At 38.7% G+C, this 17800-nt stretch overlaps 1 protein-coding gene across 4 annotated transcripts in view; it reads right to left on the bottom strand.

Annotated features, from left to right (window-relative positions):
* aasdh (aminoadipate-semialdehyde dehydrogenase) overlaps nt 1–17800 on the bottom strand; it is a 46261-nt gene that overhangs the window by 11457 nt on the left and 17004 nt on the right. For all 4 annotated transcript variants that reach the window (XM_060824078.1, XM_060824071.1, XM_060824095.1 and 1 more), the window contains exons 5-10: nt 15767–16011; nt 15289–15395; nt 14011–14183; nt 8496–8715; nt 3313–3428; nt 743–1601 (exon numbers count right to left, since the gene is read on the bottom strand). In XM_060824078.1, coding sequence (XP_060680061.1) covers nt 743–1601; nt 3313–3428; nt 8496–8715; nt 14011–14183; nt 15289–15395; nt 15767–16011 — 1720 coding nt within the window. The remainder of the gene's footprint in view (nt 1–742; nt 1602–3312; nt 3429–8495; nt 8716–14010; nt 14184–15288; nt 15396–15766; nt 16012–17800) is intronic.

Below are 17800 nucleotides of genomic sequence, written 5' to 3'. Positions count from 1 at the left end.
TTCTCACGAAAGTAGTTATTGAACAAAATTTAACACCAAGTCACATGAGGTGCTTTTAGGGTGTTTTTGGGATGTGAAAGGTGCTTTTTCCAGAGATAATTTGACGATCTCCCATGGGGTCGTTTGTATTTAATGGTGACAATAGCAGCTGAGAAACAAGCGAAAAGTCACAGTTTAAACCTGTCGCAGCCATTCCCAGGAGCCCTGACACGGCTCTAAGCCTGGAAGACAATTAGCTGCCTGGTATCAGGGTTTTGAGTTACTTTAGGGCAAAAAATTGCAATTCCAGCAGCTGCCACCTAGAGGCACAGTACCCCTTCTGTTCCAGCAGTGTTATTAAGAGCAATGGTCACTGCAGGTACTGCAGCCAGCCAGGCCCAGCAATAATTTGAAATTCTTTGCACCTGCAATATCTTGCAGTTTCCCCATCCAATATTATATTGGCCGGTTTTTTTTTGGGGGGGGGGGGGGTTTGCTGGGTCACTGAAACCTTGTCTGCAAACAGAATGAAAGAAATTGCACTTTCATCTTTAAAGAAGAGCAGGTGGAGCCAGTATGTGGCTCCAGCAGAATTTCAATATCCCACAGCGCAGGTCATTTTGTGGATATGCCAATTCTAAGGTTTAATATAAAAGCAAAGATTGCCACTATTTAATATCCAGCTATTGTGTACTTTCACTGAACCCCTCAAGTCTGCTCTGCCACTCAATACAATCATGGCTCATATGATAAGGTTTCATACCTACAATAATAAAGTTGCCACATCTGGATATACATGCAGATGATTCAATCCGATCTCCAAGAATCTTCTCCCATTTTATCTTTCCAGACAGCAGGTCAATTGCCTGCATTCTGTGTGAGTGAGAGCCAATGTACACGGTCCCATCTGAGTCATTATGCCCTGATAGTACCACCAGAGGAGAAGCATCAACACATTTTGCAGTATCAGATTTCCATCTGATCTTAAATGTTACCATTCTGGAATTATCAGCATGTTCTTTTGGAATGAACATGCCCTCATTATGTGATGACTCTATAACTTGGTTTGCAATTGATTCCAAATAGCTATTTTTATCTGACATTTTCTTCTCATTTTCTAAGATTTTTGCATTCACATTTTCAGACACTGTAGAAGAATCTTTTTCTTTCCTTCTTTTTCCATTTGACTCAGTGTCCATCAACTCTTTGCCTTCTCGTAAGCCAGGACTATTTTCACAATGTTTAGCAAATTCTATCTTCATGATCTGATTCCCTCTGCTTATGGTTGTAATGTTTGAAATTGATGCAAATGGCTGATTTTCATTCCACTTTGGCAAAGATCCTTCACTTTCATCTTTAATTCTTTTCCTTTTCACTTTCCTATAATTTTTATCAATATCCTCTTTATTCCTATCTTCAAAGAACATGCTATTGGCAATATGATTGTAAATGTCCAAAACAGAACCATTTAAAATAACTTCAGTCAGTCCAAATACTGTTTGCCCTAAAAATGTTTCAATTTCTTCAGCAAGCCTCAAAGCTTTTAGGGAGTCCCCTCCATTATACAGAAACATACAATTTTCAGAAACATCCGGCTGGTCCTCTGGAAGATTGAGCACAACCTGCAAACATACATCTGCACAAATTACATCGGCCACTTTTTTAACCTACTTAGTTTGCATACTTATGACAGAAAGCAGAAGTAATACAATTTAATTTCACGTTATGCCACACAGTCTGTATCAGTTCCACTTTCAGAATTTATTGAAGAAATAATAAAAAGTGCATTTCCTTTATCTTTTCTGCAGTATTTTATTTGCCTACTTGTGTTCCTTTAGAAAAATATATCTAGTTATATACATCCCAAAATGATCAACAAAACTATTAAGACAAATATTGGTGGATTTATATATATCACCTTCTGTCTTTATTTATGCATTCAAAAAAGGTTTCAGGAATGTGGCCCAACACTTGGGGAGGGAGGGTGGGAAAGTGCCACAATGCCATAATGAGGAATGGCCAGGGTGGAGTGTGGAAAGTCCCAGTCACTGAACACTGTTTCAAGAGCATTGCCTTTCTTCCCTGCAGTATGGCCTTTGCATATGATATACATGCAAACTATATGCGGTGGCATACTGGGCCTAGATTTGTGCGCACGTGTGTTTCCACATAAGCATGCAGCTGCAGTCACTTGCAATTGTCGGTGTCAGCAAGCACCGTCAAGTATACAACTATACAAGTTTAGAACGCTAGCCAGCCCATGATATAGTAATGTAGATATTTCAAAAATAAATAATAGATTTATTACTGTTAAATATTTCTAATAAAGGCAAGATATTTTTCATAACATTGATAAATTCAAATGTCAGAACTACAGAAACTTTTTCGTGTTCTGATGATCAGTCAATTGGTACACATGACATTCTTGGTGCAGGTGAAAATTTGTAGTTATGTTTCTTTTATTACACTTATTAAATATATAATTGGTTGCCTCTCATTCTGAAGATTTATTTATCATAACTCTTGAACCAACTTGCAACAGAAACACATGTAACTACACATCTCTCGAGTTCTTCAGATTTATTAAATTCTTTATATTAACCTTCCTTAATTATTCTATTTAATAATAAAGTTGTTTTAGGGATTTGTTTTCAATTGTTTATTCAGATGGACATGGAGACAGACTTTCTATACTCCATGAAATGTTTATCAAAGTAATGCAGAATTTAGTGAATTGTTCTTCAGGTGATTTCATAATATCCTTTGAACTAATCAATGAACCGTTTTCACTGTATTTCTAGGATACCTAATGGCAACATTTCTATCTGCACTATTACTTGAAATGTTTAAAATCTCTAACTATTTTAGTGTTACATTTACCTTTAATGCATCAACACTGTATAACAAAGTAGTGCTATTCTCTACTTGCCTAAAATACAGTAGATGTCACTAAATTATACCAAAAATATCACAAAAGGCAGCATTAAAATTATTTAAATCATGTTCTCCTTAATTTGTGAGTATATTGCTCAGATAAAGTGAAGGTTAAAGAGAAAGAACGTAGGATATCCAATTTAACTTAAGTATTAATCTGTACAGCCCTTTGCTAGCTAGGAATATCCAAAGATCAACAGTCAAGGTAGCTTGAGGAGTTTAAGTCACACGTGAGCCATGATCTAATTTAATGGTGCAACAGGCTTGGAAGGCTGAATGGCCTAATCTTGTTACTCGGACAACACATGATTAAAACGTCTGAAGACTACCAATTCTTTAGTCCAATGCGGGTGTTGTTCATAAATATGATCCAGCAATAATAAAACAGAATGAAGTTACCTTCCAAAGCCGGTGAATACCTTCCCGAAGTTCTTTTGCTCCCACAAAGCAGTTTGACGTCTTTGCCTTAGCCTGTTCTTGGTATGTCTGAATCAAAGTAGCACGATCTACTTTGCCTAGTTATAGTAGGTAATGCAAATGAATATAAATACCAACTTAATGGTCCATAAAGTCCTAAAGAAAAAAGTTATTGCAGTGAGATAGTTGGTAAACATTATGTTTTTTAAGGGGTTGATGCTGGGAGGGAGGTGATTAGCTCAATTAACTGGATGGCTGATTTGTGAAGCATAATAATGCCAGTCAGAGTTCATTTCCCACTTCAGCTGATGTTACCAGGAAGGGCTCTCCTTCTCAAACTCTCTCCTCATTTGAGGTGTGGTGATCTCCAGCTTAAATCACCACTAGTCATCTCTCTTTAATGCGAGAGCAACAGACGGTCTGGTAGAACTATGCACTATGGCATTACTTTGAAATATCTCATTTGTATAAGTTTGCTACAGATAGAACCCAAGTGAAGCTCAAGTCAAACCCAGTCACATTAGCAGCGGGAGGGAAGTGGATTGAGTACAGTTGGAGCAGCAGTGGGAGATGGACAAATTGGGTAGAACCTTCAATAAACCTAGAGACAGAACTCTTGTAGTTACGCAGGATTCAAAAAGTGACGCAGGACACAAGGATTGGGTGCTTAGGAACTAGCTTTCGGGACTGACTGAGTAGTACTGGGAGGGAGACAGGGTAAAGTCCTTATACCAGTGGTCTGTAGTTTATTAAAGATAGAGAGAGATGGTGAATAGTAGGTATGGTTGATTTGCTCCTAGTTTGTTGTTTAGTGTTATAATTGGTAAGATATACAATGACTTGAGAATGCAGCTCCTTTTGAAAGGTGTGCGAAAGCAGGGACACTTCCACTGTCCATGGTAACAATATATACTTAAAGCATATTTAGCTGCAAACCCTGATTGACCACATGGAAACCCTACAGCTGCGGATGGACTCACTGTCAAGCACCCAAGATGCTGAGGACTTAGTGGATAGCACATTTAGCAAACTGGTCATGCCACAATTAAGAATTATACAGATAGAAAAGATGTGAGAAAGGTGAGAGCAATGCATTTACTGATAAATGAAACCATTACTAGGGAGGATTTCCTAGAAGAGTGTTCAAATGAGGCCGCTGACTAGTGCTCAAAAATAAAAAAGGTGCACTTATTTTGCTGGGATTACACCAAAGGCCTCCCAACAGTGAGGGAGATTGAGGAGCAGACATGTAGACAAATCATAGAAAAGTACTAGAGAAACAGGGTCATGGTTGTATGGGACTTCAACTTTGCTAACATTAACTGGGATTCCCTTCGTGTGAAAGGATTACAAGGGGCAAAACTTTTAAAGAGCATCCAGGAGAGCCTTTTGTGCCAGTTCGTAGATAGTTATACTAGAGATGGGGCCATGCTAGACCTAACCTTAGGGAATAAAGCCTGTTAAGTCGGTCAAGTTTCAGTGGGCAAGCATTTTAGGAATAGTAATCGTAACTCTGCAAGTTTCAGTCATTATGGAAAGGGGTAAATGTAGTACAGAATTTAAGTGTCAAAACAGAGGGAAGGCCAATTTCATTATCATTAGACAGGATCTGGTAAACAGACTGGGAGCTGATACTTAGAGTTATAGAAATGTACAGCGTGAAAACAGAGCCTTCAGTCCAACCTGTCCATGCCGACCAGATATCCCAACCCAATCTAGTCCCAGCTGCCAGCACCCGGCCCATATCCCTCCAAACCCTTCCTATTCATATACACATCCAAATGTTGCAATTGTACCAGCCTCCACCACTTCCTCTGGCAGCTCATTCTATACACGTACCATCCTCTGCATGAAAACGTTGCCCCTTAGGTCTCTTTTATATCTTTCCCCTCTCACCCTAAACCTATGCCCTCTAGTTCTGGACTCCCCGGCTCCAGGGAAAAGACTTTGTCTATTTACTCGATTCATGCCCCTCATAATTTTGTAAACCTCGATAAGGTCACCCCTCAGCCTCTGATGCTCCAGGGAAAACAGCCCCAGCCTGTTCAGCCTCTCCCTATAGGTCAAATCCACCAACCCTGGCAACGTCGTTGTAAATCTTTTCTGAACCCTTTCAAGTTTCACAACATCTTTCCAATAGGAAGGAGACCATAATTTCTCGCAATATTCCAACAGTAGCTTAACCAATGTCCTGTACAGCCGCAACATGACCTCCCAACTCCTGTACTCAATACTCTGACCAACGAAGGAAAGCATACCAAACGCCTTCTTCACTATTCTATCTACCTGCAACTCCACTTTCAAGGAGCTATGAACCTGCACTCCAAGGTCTCTTTGTTCAGCAACACTCCTTAGGACCTTACCATTAAGCGTATAGGTCCTGCTAGGATTTGCTTTCCCAAAATGCAGTGCCTCGCATTTATCTGAATTAAACTCCATCTGAAACTTCTAGCCCATTGGCCCATCAGGTCCAGATCCTGTTGTAATCTGAGGTAACCCTTTTCGCTGTCCACTACACCTCCAATTTTGGTGTCATCTGCAAACTTACTAACTGTACTTCTTATGGCCATTTCGTAATCCAAATCATTCATGTAAATAACAAAAAGTAGAGGGCCCAGCACCAATCCTTGTGGCACTCCACTGGTCACAGGTCTCCAATATGAAAAACAATCTTCCACCACCACCCTCTGTCTTCTATCTTTGAGCCCTTTCTGTATCCAAATGGCTGGTTCTCCCTGTATTCCATGAGATCTAACCTTGCTAATCAGTCTCCCATGGCGAACCTTGTCGAACGCCATACTGAAGTCCATATTTCCTCCTCTGTAATTTGGACATTTTGCAAGGTGTCACCCGCTTTTTCCTACAGTCTATATCTTCCATATCCTTGTTACATTTGGAAAGTGGGAGAGCTTTAAAAGTAGCACACTTAGAATTCAAGGCCAGCATGTTCCTCTAAGAGTGAACTGCAAAGGCAACAAGATTAGGGAATCTTGAATGCCAAGGAATATCCAGAGTTTGATAAAGAGAAAGGAAGCATATGTCAGGTACAGCTCATTAAAAATGGGAGACTCTTCAAAAACAGTGCATGTAGGGGATAGCTTAAAAAAGACATTAGGAGAGCAAAGAGGCACCACAAAATATCTTTGGCAGACAGGATTACAGAAAACCCCCAGGCATTTTATAATCATATTAAGAATAAGATGACGACTGGGAATGAGTCGGGCCTACTCGAGACCAAAGGGGCAATCTGTGTGTGAAGCAGGAAGACGTGGGTGAGGTCTTAAATCAATATTTCTCATCTGTATTTGGAGAAAGACATTGCAACCAGAGATTTCAGTTGGGAAGCGGAGGTTCCAAAACATGTAAAGATCAATGGGGAGGGGTGGAGTGGAATGAGGAGAGCCTAGCAGAGACATTTAATACTTGGCTTGCCACAGGTGAAATGTCAGATGACTGGAAGATAGTTATTGTGATTCCTTTGTTCAAAGAGGACAGCAGCGATAGGCCAGATAACTATAGAACAGTTAATCTGATGTCAGTGGTAGGGCAAAAATTGGAAAACATTCTGAGGGACAGTATTAATCAACACTTGGAAAATGGGATTGATCAAGGATAATCACAGATTTGTTTCAAGGAAATCCTCCATTGATTAATTTAATTATGCTTTTTGAAAAGGTAACTAAATATGTTGGTAAGGTTAGTGCAATTGATGTGATTTACCCAGAGGTCTGACAAGGCTCCAAGTGGAAAGCTGGTCAAAAGAGTAAGTGCCTATGGAATCAAAAAGGCAGTTGTGTGTTGATTGGGAGGATGGTCTCAGCCTACAGTCTGATATTAATCTGCTATTAAATTGGACAGAACAATGGCAGATTGAATTTAATCCTGATAATTACTTGGTGATGAATTTTGAGATGGCTAATAAGAGAAGAATATGCCTAATAAATGGCAGATTCCTAGGGAATTTTGAGGAACAAAGGGACCTTGGTGTATAAGTCCATAGATCCCTGAAGGTATCAAGTACAGGTAGACAGGGTGGTGAAAGCTGCATAAGGGATGTTTACCTTCATTAGCCGGGTGCAGAATACAGGAGCAAGGAAGTCTTGTTACAACTTTATAAAACATTGGTTAGGCCACAGGTAGAATCCTCTGTGCAGTTCTGATCACCACATTAATTAGAAGGACATGATTACACTGAAGAGCGTGCAGAGGAGAGTAACCAGGATGTTGCTTGGGAAGAAAACACTCAAGTTATGAAGAAATACAGGATAGGCTATATGTGTCTATCTTGGAGCAAAAGAGGCTGAGGGTTTCTGACTGAGACACACAATCATGAGAGGCATTGACTTTTCCACCCATTGCAGATGGATCTAAGATCAGACAGCATAAGTTTAAGGTGAGGAACAAATATAATATGCTGCTTGACAGGTTAATGGAGGCAGGTACTTCCACAACTTTTAAGAAACATTTGGGTGAGCAGGGCATAGTAAACGATGTACAGATAAATTAGTGTAGCCTGGTGCTTGTTGGCTGGCATAGACAAAATGGGCTGAAAGCCCTGTATCAATGTTGCATGACTGTATGACTAAGTTTAACACAAAAATATAAAATATGCAAATTTACTGATATCACATTTTAATACAAAACTAAGAGACATAATCATAAAAGGAGGAAGCCACCAACCAGATTTAGCAGAAGAAATAGTTTCATATTTGCCTCAGTTCATATACAAACAACATCTAGTTAAGTACTGAAGAAATGAACAATCCCATGAAGTGAAATGCACAACACTTAAGCAAAAATTGTCAAAAACTCTACCTAAGGGGAAAACTTTTTAAGTGGAAAATACAACGTAGGTTCTATCCTGGGTTTTGTTTTGCAGGAAATACAGTGATGCAAACATTTGGGTGGAAGGTATGTTAGAGACAAATTTGAAATGAGAACTACAAAGATACAATAGACAAAACAAAAACTGGTTTTGATTGTTGTGAAGGAGACCAAAACTCAATATCCACACGGTGGCAAAAAATGTTAATATAAAGGAAGATCAATGTTAGAATATCATATCAATGCAAATTAGAACTTTTGTCACATTTGCAACAGCAAGTACGGTACCTAAATTAAATAGAAGATTCAGAATTTTTCACTGATACTTCATGCTTACTTACCATGAGTTGTAAATGGTATTGAATTGATTTGGAAAACATGATCTGGAATTTCATGGGAAGAGAGGTACTTTTCAAGTTCAAGAAGGATATCCCTGCAGAAATTTGTGGTCTCTCCTTTACGTAACTTAGGAATGCCTTTGGGCACTACAAACAACATTAGCTTGTCTTGGTCATATTTGGCCACTACACAGGCTTCCACTTGCTTCAAACTTTCAGTTACCTAAAAATATACATAATTCACCATTTAGCTATTACTTTTTGTTTTAATTATTCATTCGCAGGATGTGGCTGTCACTGGCCAGGCCAGTATTTATCACCAATCTCCAATTCCCAGAAGGCAGTTAAGATTCAACCACATTGTTATAGGTCTGGATTCAAATCTGGGCAGTTTCCTTCCAGAAAGAACATTTTTCTGACGATTAATGATGGTTTCACAGTTAGCAATTCAGATTTTTACTGAATTCAAACTCCATCATCCAATTGAACCCAGGTCCCAAGAATGTTACCTGGGGTCCTGAGTTAATAATCTAGCAATAAAACACGAGGCCATCACCTTCCCCTAATTTGATAAACTAATTTGTCAATTCACAACAAAAGGAATCTGAATTTAGTGAAGGATCATAGTGTGTTGATGTTGTCATAGTATTTTTAATTTTTGTTTCTGACTTATTTGTAATTTCCATTGCTATAATTCTAATACTGCTCCTTAAAAAAAATCAAATAATAGATTACAGAGACATTATTTTTTATTATCCTTTATATCTCTTCCTAGAGACACAAACAGATTAATTGAGGGCTAAAGTTAAATGATTACAGTATCAGGGTTTTGGAGAAAATATCTAAGACATCAGCATAAAAAAATTATTTTCTGGCTCTTAATCATTGTCAGTGGCTGCTTTGTAATGCCTTGCTCGAGGTCTTGCATTTACGTGCCTGGGCACCTCCCTTCATCTAGCATTAATGTTTGCAGATGCCTTAGATAACTGCATTCCTGAGCAGCCAATAAATAAGAACTGCCCCACACTGCTTGTGCACTAGATGGTGTGACCTGCAGATGCACAAGCTGGTCACTTTATTTTTCTAGGTGGCAAGAGATTTTCTCAGTAGTGTCAAAGAATCTTAATAAGCTACCGCATTTTCTCTTCTAGGTTTACATACTATAGTCACTGCGCATCAGTGACAGAAAAGGTTGTTGTTTAAAGTGGTGGCCAGATTATCAGTCAAGCAGGCTGCTCTGCTCTGGATTATTTGAAAGGTTGAGTGTTTGAGCTGTACTCTTATGGACAAGTTGAAATGATTCAAACAAGCTCTTGACTTGCAACTTGTCGTTAGCGCCCCAGCATCTGCAGTACACGTTTTCACCTTGTAATTAGTGGACTGGATTTGGAGAGTCACAAGCAAAGTTGCTATTGAACTGCCAGCTCTAACCTGCTTGTGCCAGACAAGGAAGCTAATATGTGCTGTGGATAAAGGGGAACTGGTACATGTACTTAAAGTATATTGCCAGAAGGCATCAGACACAGTGTCACATCAAAAGGTTACTTGGAAAATAAAAGCTCATGCCTTAGAAGTTAGCATAATGGTAGAGAGTGGGAATTGGTTGCGTAACAGACAGCAGACAATAGAGGATGGTGGTCATTTTTCTGCTTGAAAAGATACAATAAGTAGTGTGATACAGGGAATAGTGCCAAGGCCTGAACTCCACTCAAAGAAGGTTTAGCTGCCAAATTTACTGATGATGCAAAGATAGTCAGTATGGCAGGTTTTGAAAAGGATATGAAGTTACAAAAAGATACTGATACATTTAGCAAATAGGTAAAAACCTGGCAATTGGAATAAAATCTGGGTAAATGCTAATTTACTTACTTTGTCAGGAAGATTTTTAAGAAAGCAGATTACTCGAATGGTGAGAGATTGCAGAGCTCTGAAATTCAGAGGCATCTAGGTATCCTTTGCAAGAATTGCTAAAGGTTAATAAGTTCATATAAGTAGCAATTAGGAAAGCTAATGGAATGTTAGCATTTATTACAGAAATAATGCAATATAGAAGTAGGGGCTTATGTTTCAGTTATATAGGGCATTAGTGAAACTACATGTATAATACTACAGAGACAAAAAAAACCTGCAGATGCTGGAATCCAAAACAGACCAGCAGGGGCTGCAAGAACACAGCAAACCAGGCAGCATCAGGAGGTGGAGAAGTCAATGTTTCAGGAATAACCCTTCTTTAGGACCGGGGATGGAGGTGAGGGGTGCTGCAGATAAAGAGGAGATGGGAGAGGGTTTTACTTGGGAAGAGGGGCAGAGTGGTGAGGTAGCAATAGGTGAACACAGGTAGAGGGAACAGCCTGGTTGGTCAATGGGAGGAATGAATCTGCTTGGTGGCTGGAAGGGAGGGTCAGTAAGTGGAATGGAAGGGAGTAGGAGGGACTGGAAAGGGAAATGGGGAATGGAAAGGGAGATTATTTGAAATTGTAGAACTCACTATTGAGTCCTCTGGACTGTTGGGAAATAAGGTGTTATTCCTCTAATTTACTGTCTAATTCATTGTGACAATGGAGGAGGCCGAAGATGGTCATGTCGGAGAGGGAATGGGAAGGGGAACTGAAATGGGAGGTGACTGTGAGGTCAGGTCAGCCCTTGTGGGCCCGGCTGAGATGCTCAGTGAAATGTGCCCTTAGTTTACGTTTGGTCTCGCCGATGTAGAGAAGACCACATCGGGAGCACAGGATACAGTAAACTCGGTTGGAGGAGAGGCAGGTAAATCTCTGAATCACCTAGGAGGACTGTTTGGGGCACTGGGTGGAGGAAAGCAGGGTAGTGTGCTCGAAGGTTTGAATTTTATATGGTTGCAGAGGAAGGTACTGGAGGTTCAGGGTGGGCAAGGATTGGTGGGGAGTGTGGTGTGAACTTGTGTGTGGAGTGACAAAGGGAGCGGTCCTTGCGGAAGGCAGGCAGGAATGGGGAAGGGAAGATGTTCTTTATGGTGAGGTCTAGTTAGAGTTGGCAGAAGTGATTAAGGATGATCTGTTAGATGCAGAGACTGATGGGGTGAAAGGTGAGGATAAGAAGGACCCTTCTTTATTATGATTGGATGGGGTTTATAGCAATGGAGCAGAGAATGGAGGAGGTGTGTTGAAGGACTGTTTGGATGACAGGAGGGAACGTATGCTGTTCAAAATAGGCGGACATCTGGGAGGCTTGAGAGTGGAATGTCTTCTCGTCCAAGCAGATGCAACGAAGACGGAGGAATTAGGAAAATGGGATGGAGTTCTTACAGGAAACTGAGTAGGAGGAGGTGTAGTCCAGGTAGTTATGGGCGTTTGTGTGTTTATAGCAGACATCCATCCGTAGACTATTGCCAGAGATGGAATTGAAGAGGTCAAGAAAAGGGAGGGAGTGTCCGAGAATTTAAGAGCAGGGTGGAAGTTGTTGGTGAAGTCGATAACTGCTCCATTTCAACCTGGGTGCAGGATGCAGCACCGATGCAGTCACCACTGTAATGGTGGAAGAGGTGGGGAATAGTGCCCGTTTATGTACTGAAGAGGGATTATTTGGCATAGCCGGCAAGCAGGCAGACATAGCTGGGGCTGAAGTCAGCATAAGCTACTTTATTTAAGGAAGGACATAAATGCATTTGAGGTAGTTTAGATAAGATTTACTAGACTAATACCAGGGTTAGACAGGTCATGAGGAAAGGCTGAAAGACTAGGGTTGTGTCCGCTGGAGCTTTTAAGAGTGTTATGGACCAGACCAGACCCCCTCAGAACATGTCCAGAAAGTAGCCCAGACCATAACTTTGCTAGTTGTTTTAAGCAGGTGTAGAATGGATATTCCTGGAGCAATGCAGCTGGCCCAACCACTTCATTTTAAACAAAACAGAATTGATTTGCGAGATTACTGAATGAAACACAAATAAAAAGATAACAGAACATAGAATAACTTAACCTATCTGAAAACCCAACAGATTATTCCAACTTAATGACACTGTTCCAAATTCCTGCAACAATCCCCATAAACACCCCTTGGCACAAAAGGTAAAATCAAACATAGGGTCTTACAGAAGAGATGTCAGAGGGATTTAGCATAGAACATCTTCCATGTAGTTGTTTTTTTGACCAGCAGCCTCAAAAAACCAACTGTTGCTCTGAACAACCAGACTGCCAAAACCCAAACAAAACCAGTGAGAAGTTGAGCTGGGAGAACTGGTCACTCTCCCTTCATTGTACAAGTGTTTTTTAAAAAAAACTTGAAAGCCTTTTTCCTGAGGCAGTATCTGTTCGCTATAATCAAACTGGCCCTAAAACCCATAAAAACCAGATCTCCTCTGCATTTACGACCCGCCTGACAACACAACCTTGCTAAAGGAGCAGCATCATCACAAGACTAAAAGGCAACTTGACAGAAACTTATAAAATACCCTGTCAAGACCCTTCATGATGAAGAATGAATATTTCTTACATGAGAATCTAAAACTAGGGGTTCTGAAAATCTAGAGTCACCCATTTAAAAAAGAGATGAGGTGAATTTTGTTTCCTCCTAAGTCTTTAGGACACCTGAAAAAGTAATTAAAGCAGAATATTTTTAAGGCAGAGGTAGGCTCTTATTAAGGAAAGATTGAAAGCTTTTTGGGGATAGGCAAGAATGTAGATTTAAGATTACGAGCATCTAGCCATGAAATTATTGAATGGTGGAGCAGGCTCGAGGGGCTATCCTTTTAATTATGACACATTTCTAACTTATACAATGAATCACTGTAAAGTAATGCAACTACATTTCTTTTCATTCCTCTTTTGTATCTAAGATTTATACCTGGGTACTCTGTACGATAAGAGCTGACACCATAAAACTTTTCACTGTTCTTCTGTAGTTCAGTACACGTGACTTTAAAGGATATTCTAATTCTAGTCTACGTCTGCTTTCGGGTCATATGTTTCCACCAAGACAGGACTTTAGAATAAAGACAGAAAGAACTGTGATTGCTGCAAATTAGATTCAAAAACAGAAATTGCTGTGAAAGCTCAGCAGGTCTAACAGCATATGTGGAAAGAAATCAGAGTCAATGTTTTGGGTTACGTGACCCTTCCTTTGAACTCAGGATTTTAAAATGTTGTGTGAATGGTGATAACTGTTTGCCATCAAAGCAAATACCTATTTGAAATACATGACCCATTCAATGAGATAAATAAAATTTCTCTTTAGATTGAGTTTTGATAGAAAATCAAAGAAGAAAACTAGATAATTCTGAATAGATGCCATCATGTTTTGCCAGATCTCTAATGCTGTTAAATATGAAAAAGCCCACTTCTCATACTACCTACTGATTTTAATTTTAAAAATGCATAGCTTAGTCCTAACCCAGTCCCACGTTTGTGCTCAATAAATAAGTCAGACAGATGCTTTAATTTAATGGCTTCTTCATATTCCAAATTGAATTTGTGACCTACAATTTCAGCAACTATTATTAGTTACTTTTATTACATTCATTATAATTGGGATTTAACTGCAGAATTACCTGCTGGATTCTTTCAAGATTCGCACGTTTCCCATGACGTTTAATCTGGTTGTCCTGACGTCCTAAGTAATACATGTGTCCATCTTTAATGATTACCCAGTCCCCAGTGGCTCTCATTGTACCTGGACACACAGCTTTTTCATCATCAAGAAAACATACACGCTCTTTACCACCTGTTAATGAATATTGCATATATAATAGATAATTAGTTAAAATATCTCTGTCCTATAATTATAATGGATACCAAGTGAATGGGTGAGGCAAATGTGCTCTACTCAACAATGACAGCTTTGATCTGATCAAAATTGTGAATCTGAAACTGAATTCTGTGGTCTCCTGGGGTTTACCCACAGATGTACGTCTCCCGTAACACTAATGATAACAGTTAAGTTGTTTAAAATACTTTTGGTCTATTATAAAACAGAGACTGCCATTCTGCTGACACATTCTCACTTTAGCCACTGCAGTGTTGCAACCAAAGCAAAGAAGAACCAGAAAGCCCCCTCTATTGACATAGTCATATACAGTTATAACACTCTAGATCCTATTCCACTGTTGAAGCCTGATCCTCAGAGCTTCATTTTGTCACAGCTAATAAATAAATACCTATGTGAACTAAATTTATTTTTTGTCGTCTCACTTATGAACACATCAAATACAACTTATGTCACATTTAGTAGCACTTGCTGTTCTTCAAATTTATAAGCTATTTAATGATTTGAAAAGTTGTAGTTACCTCTTTGGTTAAAAATTCAGTTAGAATTCTGAGTGCAAATTGAAACAAGGCAGCGACAGAATTGTAGCTACCTGAAACCATTCCATATATTAGTAAACCAGTTTCATCTAATGTTTCTTAATTTAGTTCATAATTTTCTATTTTTGTTGCATTTACTATTGTGGTGGCTGTTACTTCAGAAATATAAACATCAGAAGACTAAATAAACTTGCAATGTTATTTTTAAAATCAAAGCAGGAAAGTGTGTTCTCCATGAAACAGTGGGATTTCTTACAGGAGAATTCTAGATTTTGATAAACCTGGGGAACATGGAGTCAATTTACCCAAGTTTGAAAATAGATGTCTTCAGCCAGGTTAAAAAAAATACTTCTCATTCTTAAAAAGATCTTAGTCAAAGCTAGTAAACATGAAAATATAATCAAATAGGATGTTTAATTATTTAGATTTTTCAGAATTTTATTTAAAACCTCTAGCCTCCCAAAGGAAACAAAGTCAAGAACATTTTTTCTGGTGTTATGAAGCTATAAAGGAAAAATCATTACCTATGAAAACTTGTCCTTTTCCTTCTTGGATTACCTGACCAGAGTTATCCACAACATCCAAAACAGTTCCCAAAAGTGGGAGACCCAAAGGTACACACTCTTCATGTCTAAAACGTAAACATAGGTAACAGTTCATTCTCACACCAGTTAAGCTGCTAGCTATTTCCAGAATTTACCAACATTACTGACTCTTATGGATTAAACCTAGATGCAGGACTGCTTCCTCCAAAGTACAACTGATATTTGCAGTCACAATGGTGAGATAACTACTGATGCAACTGAGCAATATACAACACCCAACCAATACAACCAGAACAAATTAAGAGATTATTCACCTTTTTGCACAAAAGACAATCCTGTTTTCACAAATTGCTATGTAAGTGAAATTAGTAATGACAGCCTGAAATAAATTAGTTCACTATGAATCACAGTGAAGATTCATGAGTTTTCTTTTCATGAAGAGATTAAACAGACTTACAACTGAGTGGCATCACGCAGACATTCTTCAGGAATTTTGTAAAATGTAGCCCAACTTGATACTTCTGTAATCCCATAAATATTGAAAATTTCAGTTTTGTTGCCTTCTCCTCGCCAACTTTTGAGTACACTCAGTGAAGGAAACGCTTCACCCCCTAGTGCTAATACACGTAGTGAAGTACTGGCTGAAAGTACAACTGATGTTAAAATTTCTGATCCAAAACATTTGATCAATGTTGGGGTGGCCTAGGGAAAGAAATTAAACTGTCATATTAATCCAAGATTGACAACAAAAAGATTGAACTCTAAAATATATTTAGTTTATTTACTTATAATTATATATTTAGCCTATTTACACATAAATTCCCATAATTTTCTGTCCTTTCTTGAAAATGCAGGGTCCTGCTGAGCTTCAGCTCCAAAACTTGTAGCAACCTTCTCTTTCCTAAGTGGTTATTCCTTATGTAATCTTTGGTAATATCAGTGCACTATTTGACTGGAGTGGACATCACAGCTCAGCCTACCCTCACACTATCACTAGTTGCAAATATTATTCAATGTAGATTGAATGAGCAAATAGATTTCAAACAGCAATTGGTCAGAGATATAGAAGATAAATGATTGTAGTTTGCAGGACACAACACAGAAAGAATCTAGAGTCAGATGGATTACTGAGACCATCATCACGTAAAAGTAATAAGGACAAGCAATATCCTGAAATGCATATCCAGAGGAGAGATCACAGGTACCAGGTAGTAATTTTGAGATAACAGAGCAGTAGTGGAAGCATCTTAGTTTTAGAAAGGGTACAGGGAAGTGTTGTGAATACATCATTACAAGTTACCTTTAATTTAGCTATTTATTAAGAAATCGAACAACCAAAATAAGACCCCTCAAATAAGCAAGTTAAGGCTCCCATCTCAACTTGGTTATTACCAAATTAATGTTGGAACTTAACTATATTTCCACCAACATTGTCTGTCACTGTAAGTCTCCAGGGTTTGATCTAGTTGTTCACTGTTGTTCTTCAAAGTTCTGCTACTGAACAGATTCTTATAATTTTCTTCCTTTCAAATTTGTGCTGTGACATTATTGATGATTCAATAGATTCTTTCTTCCCAATATTTATTACAGTTCTGGAGCCCTCAAATTTGTAGCTTGCCTTCTAGTAGCTCCTATGTTCCTTATTACATTCAGCCTTAACTGTGTTTGAAACATAATTTACTTCAGGACATTAAAGCTGCCTGCAGAAATAATTGCCCATTCATCATGAAGAAGCAGGTTATGAAGGAATGTTATCTCCTCTCTCCCAGGAACCAACTTGTTCATGTTCCTGTAACTCCATCTTCCCAGAGATGGTCAATTCGCACCTGCTTTTAATTCCTTTAAAACAGCTTCTCCTTCTCCCTTTAATCTTGGGAAACAGTTCACTTTAAAAACTTTTTTTGCTATTGTTTCAATCCATTAAGTTCTGAAATCTACATTGTCATAGAAGGATAATAGGTAAGTAAAACATGCCATCTGAACCACCTTGAAATATTTTGAAAACTGCGAATTTCTAAAATTAACAGAAACATTCTGAAAGAATAGCTTTTTGAATTATGGAAAGCAGCAAAATCAAAAGACAAACTGAAGTATAATACGTTTTACATCAAACTCTGAAACCAAAGGCAACATGTGTTTAAGATCAGAAGAGGAATGGCAGCCAGATAATTTACATTCAAAATAAATTTATTTAAGGCTTAGGAATATGTTGAAAATTATCCAGAATGTAACAAGACCATTCAATGAAGGTTGTTAGCAATCGATTCAAGGGAACTGAACAGACTTCTAGCAAATAAATACTTGAAGGGTAGAAGAGAGGAATGTTATTTCATTTTCTAGACTTATGAACGTAATGGAACTTAAATGGTTTTATGACCACATTGTCCTTTAGAATCTTTAGGTCAACAATTGCATGTTCTCTTTTCCTGTCCTTAGCTCAAAACCATGATGAGGTCCTTCTCCTCTAGTACCTTTGGTCCAGAAGCCAGTG

Source organism: Hemiscyllium ocellatum, chromosome 1 (genome assembly GCF_020745735.1).
Source record: "Hemiscyllium ocellatum isolate sHemOce1 chromosome 1, sHemOce1.pat.X.cur, whole genome shotgun sequence".
Lineage (NCBI taxonomy): Eukaryota > Metazoa > Chordata > Chondrichthyes > Orectolobiformes > Hemiscylliidae > Hemiscyllium > Hemiscyllium ocellatum.
The sequence above is the reverse complement of the archived record's forward strand: the minus strand, read 5'-3'. Positions and strand labels throughout refer to the sequence as shown.